At 43.9% G+C, this 14539-nt stretch overlaps 1 protein-coding gene and 1 non-coding gene across 2 annotated transcripts in view; one reads left to right on the forward strand and one right to left on the reverse strand.

Moving 5' to 3' along the window:
- Window positions 1–12581, reverse strand: part of LOC145390263 (uncharacterized) — a 355704-nt gene extending 343123 nt beyond the window's left edge. The window contains exons 1-2 of the mRNA XM_080265244.1: window positions 12390–12581; window positions 8012–8192 (exon numbers count right to left, since the gene is read on the reverse strand). Coding sequence (XP_080121370.1) covers window positions 8012–8192; window positions 12390–12581 — 373 coding nt within the window. The remainder of the gene's footprint in view (window positions 1–8011; window positions 8193–12389) is intronic.
- On the forward strand, window positions 1549–1667 carry LOC145390508 (5S ribosomal RNA). Its single transcript, XR_013895656.1, has one exon. It is a non-coding gene; the product is annotated as a 5S ribosomal RNA (ribosomal RNA).
- Window positions 12582–14539: the final 1958 nt, after the last annotated feature.

Consider the following 14539-nt stretch of genomic DNA (forward strand, 5'->3'; position numbering starts at 1 on the left):
GGCCTTCATCATCTCATATGCGAGATTGTCTCCACAAATTTTGTGGAGAATATCAAGGGCAGAGCCCTCAAACAAGCTAAGAAACTGGAGTCACTTAGCTGCCTCATCCAGCTGGTACAGTTGCTCCATGTCCTTGAAACGAGCTACGAATGGCTCGATTCACTCGCCTTCCTTGTATGAAGGAGGCTTGAGGCACGGGGTTGCCAGAACATGTGCTGGGAGAGCACTCATGAAGCTCGGGTCGGCGGCACCAGATGTGCCTGAAACCAAGGAGTCTCACTTGAGTTTCAGCACCTCAAGCTTGTGCTTCTCACGTGCCTCGCGTTCAGCATGCTCATATTCGGGTTGTTCTCGCTCGTATTCACATTCTCTCGCATGTTCCTCGCGCTGTTCTTGCTCGTGTTCATGTTGAATTTTCTGCTCTTCATGGGCTTCCTCACACTGCTGTTCATAACTGTACCGTGACAGCACACAGTCTTTAATTTCCTGAGGATCAGTAAGCCCCATATCCTTGGCTTCCTGTACAGGTATACTGTATATATATACTAGTAGCCATGATGCTACCTCAACTAGACTGAGTGGACTACAGACTGACATACTAAATGCTGTTTTGCAGAGGAATGCTAATAATCAAAAGCAAAGAATATGGGCACAGGCTGGTGGTGATTAGTTTTATTTAGTTACCCTAGTAAAGAAATTAAAAAAAAAAAAAATGCAACTGACTGGGAAAACTTTTACATAAAAATTAATAAAGCAGAATCAATAACCACCAGTAAGGTAGTGCCGATAAACTTTAATGATAACTAATACCTAGCAAAGAGTGAATGAGTATTATTTTGTTAACTTTAAAGCTAGTAGTTAATATCTTGGCGAGGTCGGCAGATGTCACAGGGGGAAGTGGAATTACGAATAAAATGCTAATATATATATATATATCTATCAGCTGACACAAGGAACTGACTTGTGAAATCTAGTAAATTTTACTTTATGCTGGCTTACTTCATCGATTCTCGAAAGACAAGAATTTTATAAACTTTCTCAATAGTTCATAGTGGAGATTAACTACTCATTAATGCTGAATTGTTGATACTATTGGCCTCTGAGAAAGTGACTCTATCCCCTTGACAATCAATAATAATAATAATAATAAAGACAAGTTCTTGGTGGTGCTTAACTCCTAGTTGACACATCGGATTTAAGAATTAATACCTAAGAACTGGCCTACATACCAGTTGTGGTAGGCCAAGAAACCATTTACAGTGCTGGGTGGTAACCATATAACCAAACCATACATGCTCCCTACATGTCAGCAAGTGGGTTGGTAGAGAGTTAGTGCCCCTCCCCGTAAAACAAATAACTCAAAGTCAAATGGCCACCCCTTACAGGATTATGGCGTCTGGCAACAGATAGATAGATAGATAGATAGATCAATATAACAAATTTGTGCAAACTGGGATATGCAAATTAAAGAAAGCACAATGTGGAGAAATCAAAACACGACTTTACATTTACTTTAAGCTCAAAGAAAGGAACTGTAAATTTATTAATTACAACGGCCATACCACGTTGAGTACACCGCTTCCCGTCCGATCAGCGAAGTTAAGCAACGTTGGGTCTGGTTAGTACTTGGATGGGTGACCACCTGGGAACACCAGATGCTGTTGGCATCCCTACGTGTCAAGTGGGGTTGGTGGAGGATTAGTGCCCCTCTCTGTAAAACAATTAACTCTAAGCCCTTGGCCACCCCGTTTGGGATACATGGCGTCTGGCAATGGATGGATGGACAACAAAAATTTACGTTACAAGAATCTCAAAGTGAATTCAAATATCAATGCAAAGGAAATACACCCACTCACTAACATTCAAATAGCTAATGAATCTTAATCCTAGGAAAAAGAACGGAAATACTAGTCAGTGGAGGGAATGGAGGTATAGCTGCGAAGAGGCTGAGCATCTCTAACTGCTAAGGTCCAACTACCGCCGATCACCAACTCGGTGGGGAGATACAGGAAACTAAAGAAATACAGAAGACTAGCCGCCGCGATGAGGGTCTTGCTCAGCACTGCACTGAACAACTCTACTCCCATGGCTGTCCAACACCACCTGACGAATGTAACCAAGCCAGGCATAAAGGCACGAGAAATGGGCGCGGCTCAACTCAACAGTCAGAGAAGCAATGTGTGGAAACTAAAATTACACAAAAATTATCGCTCAGTGAAGCGCACTGTCTATACAGAAATCACTTATAGAAGACAGAGGTAATGAAAACTCGTTACAATCTGAGTGCAAAAGCGAGCAGTTAACGGACTGAGCGAAACTCTACAGATTTCAACATTCTCCAAGCGTTCCCAATATAATACTAACACTATGTCACGAATTAATTCATGACAACCCCATCCATGAATACATTAACCCGCCCCGTCCCGTCGACGTATGGGTACGTTGCAACGATTTGCATTTGCCAGTCCCGGCGACATACCGGTACGTCGTGCAATTGCAATGTGCATAATTTTGACAATTTTCAAAATTCGTGCTTGATTTGCGGTACGTACCCTCACATGACCTTCCCCTACCTGCCACCAGGCGGGGACACTCGGCGACCCCGCGCTAGCCCACCACTCGTCCACTCACCTGGTAGCCATGGTCCTGCTCAGACATGGCTAAGAGAGGTCTCTCAGACAGCGAAATTCAAGTCGCCCTGGACACCTTTACCGGCGACAGTGATTCCCCACTGGACGACGAGGATATGGACAAGGATTATGTGCAGCCAGAGGAGGAAGAAACCACCAGCAGTGACGAGGAAGTTCCGTCTCCTGGGAAGCAGCAGTACATGACTTACCGTGCTGCTAGAGAGAGGCAGCAGGCAAAGAAGGCACGTGCAATATCCTATCCCTATCCCCAACGTGATTTGGAACCAGAATTCGAGGACGATGACGGAGCCGTGGGATGTGCTGCCACGTGGTATGGACGTGAGGTGATAACACATCGTGGCCCAGAGCGCACACCACGTCGTATGAGCAGTATGGGCCTAGCATTTTGTTTGGGGAGTTAGGAAGTCAAGTGGAGGGAGTGGGGAGTGAAAGGGAAAGTCCAGGGAGGATTAGGGAAAGTGAGAGTGACGTGAGTGAGTCATTGCTCTCCCTACGTAGTGTGAGGCGGCGTAATGGATCACGTGGGCCAGTGCGGGTGCGTTCCTTATCACGTGGGGTTGTGAGGGAGGGGGAAGGTGGGGAGGAATCACTCCAAAGCACGTCTTATGCTCCCCAATATCCCCTAACACGTGGTCGAGCTAGGGTGCGTGAGAGAGCACGTGGTGTTGTCATGGAGGGGGAAGGTGGGGAGGAACCACTCCCCAGCACGTCTCATGCTCCCCAATATCCCCTAACACGTGGTCGAGCTAGGGTGCGTGAGAAAGCACGTGGTGTTGTCATGGAGGGGGAAGGTGGGGAGGCACCACTCCCCAGCACGTCTTCTGCTCCCCAATATTCCCCTATTTCATCCCCACAGCCCCCAAATGTTCCTCAAGGCCGTAAGGGTAAGGGAAAGGGAAAGGGTAAAGGCAGAGGGAAGAGGAGTGACAGTGGGGAAGCCCTCCGCACTCCTTCTCCCCCACCTCCCCAACCAGGATCTCCTCCCCACCCAGACGAAGGCGGTGATGGGGATGATGGGGACGAGGGATTTGTGTCGTGGAATTGGGAGGATGGGAGTGATTTTTCTCCCCTCATTCACCCCTTCACTGAGCAGGGGCGATCTGGCTGCATTGCTCCAGGAATTCACTGTAATTCCACCAGGTTGGATTTTTTCCACCTGTTTTTCAGTGAGGCATTTGTTGATCAGATTGTATACCAAACCAACCTGTTTGCAAGTGCCCAGCGCCTAGAGAGTGAAAGATTGGGAACAAGGAGAAGGCATTCTATCATCTATGATTACCCTGTCTCCCTTCCAGAAATGTTCTTATTTTTTGCCCAGGTCCTTTTGATGGGTATTATACGAAAGAATAGAATTCCTGCTTACTGGACTAGGGACCCTGTTATGTTTACCCCAATATTTGGTCAAGTGATGAGCCGTAATCGGTTTCAACAAATTCTAAGTTGCCTCCATTTCTATGATGCTCATGACCCTGCAAATGCAAACAACACTGATAAAATGAGGCGAATTAGGTTGGTCTTTGATCACCTCAGGCAAACCTTTCGTTCCTCATTCTATCCCTATAGAGACCTCGTCATAGACAAGAGTCTCGTGTTGTGGAGAGGCAATATTTCATTCAGACAGTATATACCCAGCAAAAGGCAACGTTTTGGGTTCAAGATCTTTGTTATGTGCGACTCTAGGACTGGATACGTGCAAGACATAGTCTTGTACAACAGTGCACAGACAGACATAATAGAAGATCGAAGTATTGGACTGTCGGGAGCCATGGTAAAGACGATGATAGAAGACTACCTTCATCGTGGTCACGTCCTCTACCTGGACAATTGGTACACTAGCCCTCTTCTCGCTCGTTATCTTCACACGCATGAAACGGGAGTCTGTGGAACCGTAAAGGTGAACCGGCGTCACATGGCCAAGGTAGGGCGGAAACTTGCAAGGAATGAGGTTGTCTTCTTCAAAGCCAACAACATCCTTGCAACAATGTGGAACCACAACAGAGAAGTAAGCCTCTTGTCCACGGTTCACCGCCCCTTGATGCACCGTACTGATTCCGTAGATTACCGTAGAGAGAACAGGTGTCGTGTTTGGAAACCTGAGTGTGTCATGGATTACAATATAAACATGCGCCTCGTGGACCAGTCAGACTCCATGATATCGACAGTAGAGTGTGCCAGGACCACGATGAAGTGGTATAAGAAACTGTTCTTTCACTTGCTAGATATCACTGCTCTGCATTGCCACCACCTTCACGTCATGACAACAGGAGTTCAGGAAACATTTGAAGGGTTTGTGAGGGAGCTCACAAGAGAAATCTTTGCAAGGTATGCTGTTGAAAGGCCCCAACATCGCACCTGCACTGCCCCTATTGCACAAACTCCCCTGAGAATATCCGGCCGCCATTTCCCCACTCCTATCCCTCCCCAGCCAAACAGACCTAGGCCCCAACGCAGGTGTCACGTGTGCAGTAAATCCCAGGTGAGACTCACGACACAGAGGAAGGACACCCGCTACAAGTGCGTGCAGTGTGACGTGGGTCTCTGTATTCACCCATGTTTTAGTGAATATCACATGTTGATGCAATTTTAGTATGGTGTGAATGCGAAAGGACGCAGAAATTATGAGGTAAATGCGACAGACAGACGCTCAGTGAAATTATCAGTCATGTTGATCTCCAAATATTAGTATAAAGTGCATACGGATAGAACATAAGTGCAAACATTGTATGTAAGTATATAAATCTGCCCTAAGTTGAAACTTACATAGCGAGGGTTTTATGATGCGATATTCTGTCGCTCAGTGCAATAAATACGGCCCATAATTATATAATTATTATTATTGGAAATTCTTACGGGTATAATATAAGTTCAAATTATTGTAAGTGCTGAAATATATTCTAAGTCAAATATTCATAGCGTGTGTATAGAGATGCGATTTCCTGACGCTCACTTGAATGAATAAGGCACATATTAGTGAAAATAAAAGTCAGCAAGTGGTAAAGTGTGTAATATATGTGAAGAATTAGTATATACGTGTGTGAGTATTATGTTGGTCGAAACATTCCTTGCGAGGGTATTTTCATGCGATATTCTCACGCTCACTTGAAAAAATAATGGCAGTATGTACAGTGCATTATAGGGGTGTAAACGTGTGTAATGTAAGTGGGAAATTATAATTGGAGTGAATAAATAAAGTAGATGATGAAACACGAGTGTTTGAGATCGTGGTTGCTATGTGAATATGCGCTAGCATATCGCTAAATGCCCTTGTAATGAATGAAAATAATTGAAAACCTTTAAAGTGGTGGAGGAAAGGTTCTATGTAAAGGGGAAAATAATTGGAAAGTGATAAAACAATTTGGTATGTTGAAATACGAGTCATAGCGAGTGCGCTTACTAAGCTGATGTGCGCTATACTTATGCTGCATGTCATCATAATGAATGAAAACATCTGAAAACACTTACAAACAGTTGTAATTGGTAAAATGTCATTGAAACAGAAGTATACAAGTAGAAAAAATGATAGGTTGACTCATACCAGACACTTAGCATATAGCATGTTACGACTCGGACCAAACTCGCTATGCTCACGCGATGGTACAATGCTTATTTTTCATATATATGTGTCTGAAATCCATTATATTGTTACTGTTATTGTTTATTTGTTCAAATTCAATAAATATAGAGGTGTTGTGTGTTGTTTCTCCCATTATTCCTTACCACAGAAAATGTAAGCGCATATCCTGCCCATTACAGAACACCACACCTGCCTGGGGGGACCGCACCTGTACGGACCACTTCTAGACCGCGGGAACCACTTTCTTTGTGATTTTCCTTCATTTCTCGACCTAAGCGGAGGTTTTAGCAAAAAAAATTTTTTTCCAAATAGGCTCGGGACTGGGGGATGTCATAGGTGAGGAAAACCTCGGGACGTGACGGGTTAAACAGCCATGGGGACATAACACATCCTGTTTCAGTCCCACATTTAGATCAAAGAACTCACAACAGCTCACCATCCACTCGCACCGTAGCCCTAGCTCTCGCGTACATACTCTTCACAGTACTCGACAATTTCCCATCCACTCCATATATTCTTAATACCTTCCACATACCTTGTCTATCTACTCTGTCATATGCTTTCTACAAGTCTAAATCTAAAGTTCAAAATAAATGGGTTCATTAAAGCACGGTCTCACTGTGTGAAGCACTGTAATATTGATGTGGATGTACTGGGAAGTGCAAAGAGAAGTACCCTGAGATAGTTTGGACATGTGGAGATAGAAAAAAGAATATGAAACTGACCATGGAAGTGTACTGTTTGTGAGAGACATGAAAGGGGATGGGGGCAGATGGACACCAACAAAGAGGTGGAGGGACAGGGTTTAGAAAGGGAGGTGTTGAAATGGTGGGAGAACAGTTTGATGGCAAAGGAAAGGGCAACACGGAGACAAATTGCTTGTGGCCAACCCCTCCACAATGAAGGCATCCAGTTATAGAAGGATAGACAGAGACTGAATGATCTATAGAGTCATCATCCTACTGGAAATAGCACAGTGTTCACTTGGTTATCGTCATAAACCATTTTCCTACTAATGATAATTTAAACAGAGATGCTCGGATGATCAAACAGTCTGATAAATGCTACGAGACTCCATATGTTCTGATCATCCATAATCTCTGATACTGGGATAATGGGAAGGAAAACTGTGAAGTGGATGGGAGGAGGACACAGACAATAAAGACAGTGGAAGAACATGGCTAAATATATAAGTAAGAAAAAAGACAGAATAAAGCTGAAAGTAGTTCCAAAGCTAAGTTACAATAAGGTCATACTGAAGTCTTACTGTTGTAGTTTGATCTTCATGAAGCATTATAATATGATACAGTTTCCAATATGTTTTCTGGGCTGAACTTGAAGGAGACTGGTTACAAAACCCTGGTCAGACATACAACTGGAGGTCCCATATCCTACATGATAAGGGGCCCAATGTGCCAAAAGTTATCTAATTATAGAAACCTTAATCCTGGAGGGGGGTGGCCATCAGCAAACTGTCTCCATGTTGCACTGCCCTCCCTCCATCAGGGTGCCTTCCCTCCAATTCAGATCTTCCTCTTCAAACATTGTTTTATTTATTCCTGCTATCACAAAGTACTTTTATTCAGTTTGGGAGAGCTGCCTTGTCCTGAAAGGATTCAGTATGGCTGTACCTAACCCCTCCAATTTCAAAAATATATCTTATGGTGAATAACAGCATCTGAACATAGTAAAAATAAAACATTACAGTGCTTGCCGGGACCTTCTGATGGGGGATGCCTCATGCCAGATACATATTTCATTTTCACTCAGGCTCTTCAGTACTCACTTGGGAATTTCTTGACCAAACTTAAGAGTCCCCAGACAGCGTGTTGGTTCTGAAGTGGAGCAGGGGCAGGAACAAGGGGAGGCAGAGAGGCATCACCAAACCCATCAGTTCCATGATGGGTTTGGCGTGAATGATCCCAAGGCTTCACAAGGGACTTGTAAGCTCCACCATACACAGGAACCTTAGCAGAAAAGCAGACAAGGATAATTTTTCTGCATCTGTGGCACAGTACATATATTGGAAGTTATAGAAATGCCTCTCAACATCCAAATTCCCAACACATCTGTTTATCACAGGCACTAGGCATTTGGGCAATGTACAATTATTAATTTCATTGACATTAAACAATCACTCAATACAGAAGTTAATTTGAATTTCTTTTAACTGTACAGCACAAGGAAACTTTTGAATACCTGACACTGTTTGACAAACTGAAAGATTACAGTGGTCTTAATCGTTTCGTTTCATTTCGTTTTTAAAGGCTCAAGCATGCTTGCATGTGTCGGCCTTGGTCACCTAATGGCGGCTCTCCACCCTGCACGATCCATTGCAGCCTCCCTGTTCAGTCCCTTAACCCTGCGGTCACACTTAATGACTTTGTCCCATGTCTTTCTCGGTCTACCCCTCATAACCCCACCCCCAATATTAACACTTTTCACCTTCCTCACCCCATTATCATCCCCTATCCTCTCCAGATGTCCAAACCATCTCAATCTACCTCTCCTCATCACAACACCAATACACTCCAGTCCCATCCTACCTCTCAACTCTTCCATTGTAAACCCAGCCCCTCCAGGCCCTGGACACAGGGACACACTGCACATCCACCTAATCATTGTCATTTCTGTACGTCTGAGCAGGCGAATATCTTCCTCCTTCACTGCCCAGGTCTCACTACCATACAGCATTACACTCCTAACACATGCTGTATACAAAGACCCCTTAGCACATAGGGAGAGTCCTCTCAATGTTAGGAGAGGCAAGAGCTCCCTGAACTTCTTCCAATCACTTCTCACCCTAGCCACAGAGCTAGCTCCAGCCCCACCTCCAGCACACAACATGTCTCCCAAATAACAAAACTCTTCCACACACTCAAGAGATTCACCAGCAAGTTCAATCCTTTCACGTCTGACAATCTCCACCTGCTCACCCCGACACGCCATACACATAAAATCAGCATTATCTTGCAGTCTACCTCTGATACCACTACATCTTTTTGCACCCATTTATCACAAACACCGCACAAGACGGAATTACTTCCCATGCCCTTGTGGTAAACTGCACATGGCCACTCTCCCTCGTCTTTGACAGTACCGCCACCAACCCTAGATATTGTCACTTTTGTTTTATCTGCATTTACCCTTCAACCCTTGTGTCCCATACCATCTCTCCACTTCCAAAACCTTTCCTCTGCCTCCCTTTCGTTCTCTGCAATCAACACCAAATCATCAGCATATGACAACTCCCATGGGAGTCTGTTTCTAAAGTCACATGAAAGGGCTTCAAGTACCATGATAAACAACATGGGACTCAAGACTGACCCCTGATGCACATCAACATTCACGGAAAACTCATCACTCAAATCTCCATTCACTCTTACCTGGGTGTGAGCACCCACATACATAGCCATAACCACCCTAACCAGCCACTCCTCCAAGCCAAGCTTTCTCATTGCCCACTTCACCACCTCTCTAGGGACTCTGTCAAAGGCCTTTTCCAAATCAACAAAAACAAAATAAAGGTATTACTTCCCATGCCCTTGTGGTAAACTGCACATGGCCACTCTCCCTCGTCTTTGACAGTACTGCCACCAACCCTAGATATTGTCACTTTTGTTTTATCTGCATTTACCCTTCAACCCTTGTGTCCCATACCATCTCTCCACTTCCAAAACCTTTCCTCTGCCTCCCTTTCGTTCTCTGCAATCAACACCAAATCATCAGCATATGACAACTCCCATGGGAGTCTGTTTCTAAAGTCACGTGAAAGGGCTTCAAGTACCATGATAAACAACATGGGACTCAAGACTGACCCCTGATGCACACCAACATTCACGGAAAACTCATCACTCAAATCTCCATTCACTCTTACCTGGGTGTGAGCACCCACATACATAGCCATAACCACCCTAACCAGCCACTCCTCCAAGCCAAGCTTTCTCATTGCCCACTTCACCACCTCTCTAGGGACTCTGTCAAAGGCCTTTTCCAAATCAACAAAAACAAAATAAAGGTCCCTTCTCCTACCAATATATTTTTCCTGAAACTGTCGAACAATGAATATAGCATCAGCGGTCCCCCTACCTGGCATAAACCCAAACTGCATCTCATCAATATTCACTCTTTCTCTAATCACACCTTCTAAAACTCTCTCCATTACCTTCATTATCTGATCTAAAAGCTTTATACCTCAATAATTTCCTCTTTCCAGGGTATCACCTTTCCCTTTATACACATTTACAATTACACTCTTCAGCCAATCATCTGGGACAACATACTTATAAATAATCCTATTTATCAGGTCAGTGACTAACCTCACCTTATATTGCCTGAGGCCTTCAACATTTCGGCAGTCAACCCAGATACACCTGCTGCCTTCCCCACCTTCATTCTGCCTATTGCCTCACTCACAGTAGCAGCAACAATCAAAGGCCAAGGGCCAGACACTGGATCTGCTGGCTCCAAACCTTCCCTGTCCCAGTCAAACTCCTCGTTCAACAACCGGTTATAATGCTCTCTCCATGCATCTTTAAATATCCTCACTGTTCACCACTACCCTTCCTTCATCATTCTTCACACACTGCTCACCTATAATATCCCAATTATCCCTCTTCACCTGACCTGCCACCCTAAATATCATATTTTTCCTTTCCCCATGATTTAGGTTATCAAGTAATAGTCTCTGTGACTCAGACTTTGCCCTGTATACCTCTCTTCTAGCCCTCCGCTTGGCAGCCAAATATTCCTCTTTGGTACCACCCTTCTTCCATTCCTGGAAAAGCCTTCTTTTCTCCTTAACTGCAGCTTCTACACACTCATCCCACCACCAAGTTACTTTATGTCTTGGTGATCCTCTTGTTCAACCGCATGTTACATCAGTAACTCTCAAGAAATTGTTCTTGAGGGCTCTGTACTGTTCATTAACGCCTCTTGTCTACAGCTCCCTGTTCAGCCACCACTCTCCTCAACTCGCTATAGAAGGCATTCCTTACTACTTGGATTTTCAGCTTCCACATTTTCCTCCTAGGTACATAAGTCCACTTTTTCATCACTTGTTCTTTAAGCACCATTTCACAAATCAATAGTTTGTGCTGCTGCACACACTCCTCACTTCCTATAACTTTAGCATCCCTCACTAACCTCCTATCGGCCCTCCTAACCAGAAAATAATCTATCTGACTGCTATTTCCCCAGACTCATATGTAATTAACCTACTGTCTCTTTTCCTAAAATATGTGTTGCACACAATGATGTCCGTTGCCTCCCAAAACTCAAGTATCCTTTCCCCTTTTGCATTCCTTATACCATACGCACATCCCTCATGCACTCCTTCATAACCTTGTGCTGCTTCACCTACATGACCATTTAAGTCCCCTGCCAAAATCACTATCTCATCATCTTGCATACCACCCACTACATATTTTAAATCATCCCAAAATCTATCTTTCTCTGCTACATCCAATCCTGCCTGTGGAGCATATGCCGATATAATCGCAGCTATCTTTCTACCCAACAGAATTTTCACTACCAATATCCTATCGCTTACCGGTACTCTCTAAACATTCATAACATACTCCACCCATTTCTCTGCAAACCATCACACCAACACCTCCATATCCGTCTGTCCCCCCCTGCCAAAACAACTTATAGCAACAGTCCTTCCCAACAATCTTTCTGGCTGATCCACCCCTGTACCGGACTTCCTGCAAACACGCCACATCCACCCACCTCCTACTGAATGCCTCAACGACTTCCCCCGCTCTTCCCTTCAAACTTCCCACATTCCATGAACCCACCCTCATCCCCTTGGGTGATTTACTGTCCTCAGGCTTGCTTTGAAACTTATTTTGTTTTGTCATCTTCAGTATTAATAAAGGGGGATAGACATAGCATAGGCCCCACTCACTGCACAGTCCCAGGTCCAGGCAATGGATCTGGGACCCCTAGCCCACCAGCTGTACAGTATATCAACATGATGACTGTCCTGTTTTTAGTTCAACAGAATTAGATCACTGAACTACTGTTTATGAACTACTGTTTACAGGCATCCATATAATATCTGATGTTAACAATACTCTAAATAATGATGAACATTTCTTGACAAGCACAAAATATATTACAGAATACCTATGTATGATAGTTTTAAAAAGTGTTCTTACCTCCATCAGACCAGCAGTGTGTAGAATCCGTTGTACATTGGCATTAACATGATGTACCTGCGTGTTGCCCTGAACTGTGGTGATTGCTATTACCTCCAACTCTTTCTTCTTGTGGGCTTCAAGTGCCATGAATATTGCCAAGGCATCATCAATTCCTGCATCAGTGTCAATGATAACCTTGGTTCTGACCATTCTGGAAAAAAAGAAAAAAATAACATTTTTAAAATGTACAGTTTCAGTTGAACAAAACAGAATGTTGGAATTTATTAATCGCTAATGACCCTCACTTCCATGACGGAAACTCAAATACCATGAATCCTGTAAATTTTAATGATGTTCTTAACATGGTGGCTGCATTTCCCTTTTCATCCACTTCCTATACAGAAAAATGGGTGTAATCCAGTAACCTCGGGACAGAAGCCATGCAGGACAACTGGATATGATGAACCAATGGGATGTACCATTAGAAATACTGTACTTCTTGCATCTATAAATAGTAAAAATAAATACAATAAATCCCTGTACCCTTGGAAATCTACAGTCTAGACAGGACAGCTGATATGAATTGTTATTCATGCTTTAAAAAAAAAAAAAAAAAAAAAAAAAAAACTACTCACAACATTTCCTGGATAGACTACCAAAATACAGTACTGCAATGGTGAAGATAAACATCAGATGACATTAATCTCCACACGTGATTTTTTTCCCACTGTATTTGTACCTGTATGCTGTTGTCGTTACTCAACCCTGGTCTGTCTGACCAAGAAGATCCATCAATGCAGGGAAGCAACTGCCCTTATGGGGTTGTCCCATAGGTTCCAAGAACCAATGATGTGTCAGCATCTCAGTGTGGAATATGCTGTGCACTGCTCCATTATGTGTGCTACATTGCGTGGGCGTATTCTACAAGCCAGGCACATGTCATCTGTAATTCCATCCAACCCAAATATAAGCTCGTACCTGAGAAGGGCTAGGTGATGTCCTGCTCTAAGTCAAGCTGGGTGAACTCAACCATCTCTATTTATGGACATATTCATTGGGTGGATGTCAGGAGAGGGGACTTGTACTGCAGTATAGTGTTGTGATTGTGGTGTTGTACTGCCCTGCACACAGAGTGAGTGTAAGTGCTTCTTCACTGCTAGTGTTGGAATGCCTGGGGGTGGGATATAGTTGCAGAGGGTTTGATAATGTTTGTGGTCACTGTATTATGTGCCTACTGGCATAAGCGGTGTAAGTCTGTCATGTAAAAACAGGGGTGTTGCGTACTGCCACAGGCTGCTCCATTGAACTGTCTATCTATAGCCAGCCACCATAATCCCATAAAGGGTGGCCGTTTGAGTTGCTTATTTTACGAGAAGGCGCACTAACCCTCAGCCATCCCACTTGCAGACTTGTAGGGAACACATATGGGTTGGTTACATGGTTAACACCCAGCAATGTATATGGTTCCCTGGCTTACAGGAAACCATTAGGCTTGTTACTCAACATAAAGCTACCTGAAAAGGAAAGAATAATAATAAAAAGAGTGTGGAAGAGTTTTCAGGGCAGGACTCGGGGATGGGTATTGTTTTCACTCAGTTTGCCTGTCCGTTTGTTTGTTTGTGTATGTCTGTCTGTCCATCCAATAACAACTTCACGCAAAAACTACTGGTGCGATTTTGACTAAAATTTCAGGGACGACGGGCTATGACCTTCTGATTACCTGATTAAATTTTGGGCCAAATTGGGCCAAGGCGCAGGTTGTGTGGGGGGGGGGGGGAATCACCATAATCCCTTTCAAATTCGTCATATCAACATGAAACCAAAACCATAAGGTGCATCTTTCAAATTTGCATCCTATAACATGCCTCATTACATCAAGGGGGTCACCCCCCATTTAGCAGTAGGGGGGTCAATGTCAAGTGGGTCAGGCCTAAAATTTTAAATGGGCATAAAATTGTCATTGTTCACCCAATTTACTCCAATTCTGATATGTGGTATCTTCGACTATATATCCTGCTGTGTTAATACGTCAGCACTAAAATGAGTGCTGGAGACGGGTTTGCTGTGCCTTGGCACCACTTCCTGTTTGGGAGACATGTTATGTGCTAGAGCTAAAGCTGAAGCTAGCTCTGTGGCTGAAGAAAAGAGTGGTTGGAAGAAGTTCAGGG

This window comes from Coenobita brevimanus, chromosome 14, assembly GCF_032717465.1.
Source record: "Coenobita brevimanus isolate Jiangsu-jjx chromosome 14, ASM3271746v2, whole genome shotgun sequence".
Classification (NCBI taxonomy): domain Eukaryota; kingdom Metazoa; phylum Arthropoda; class Malacostraca; order Decapoda; family Coenobitidae; genus Coenobita; species Coenobita brevimanus.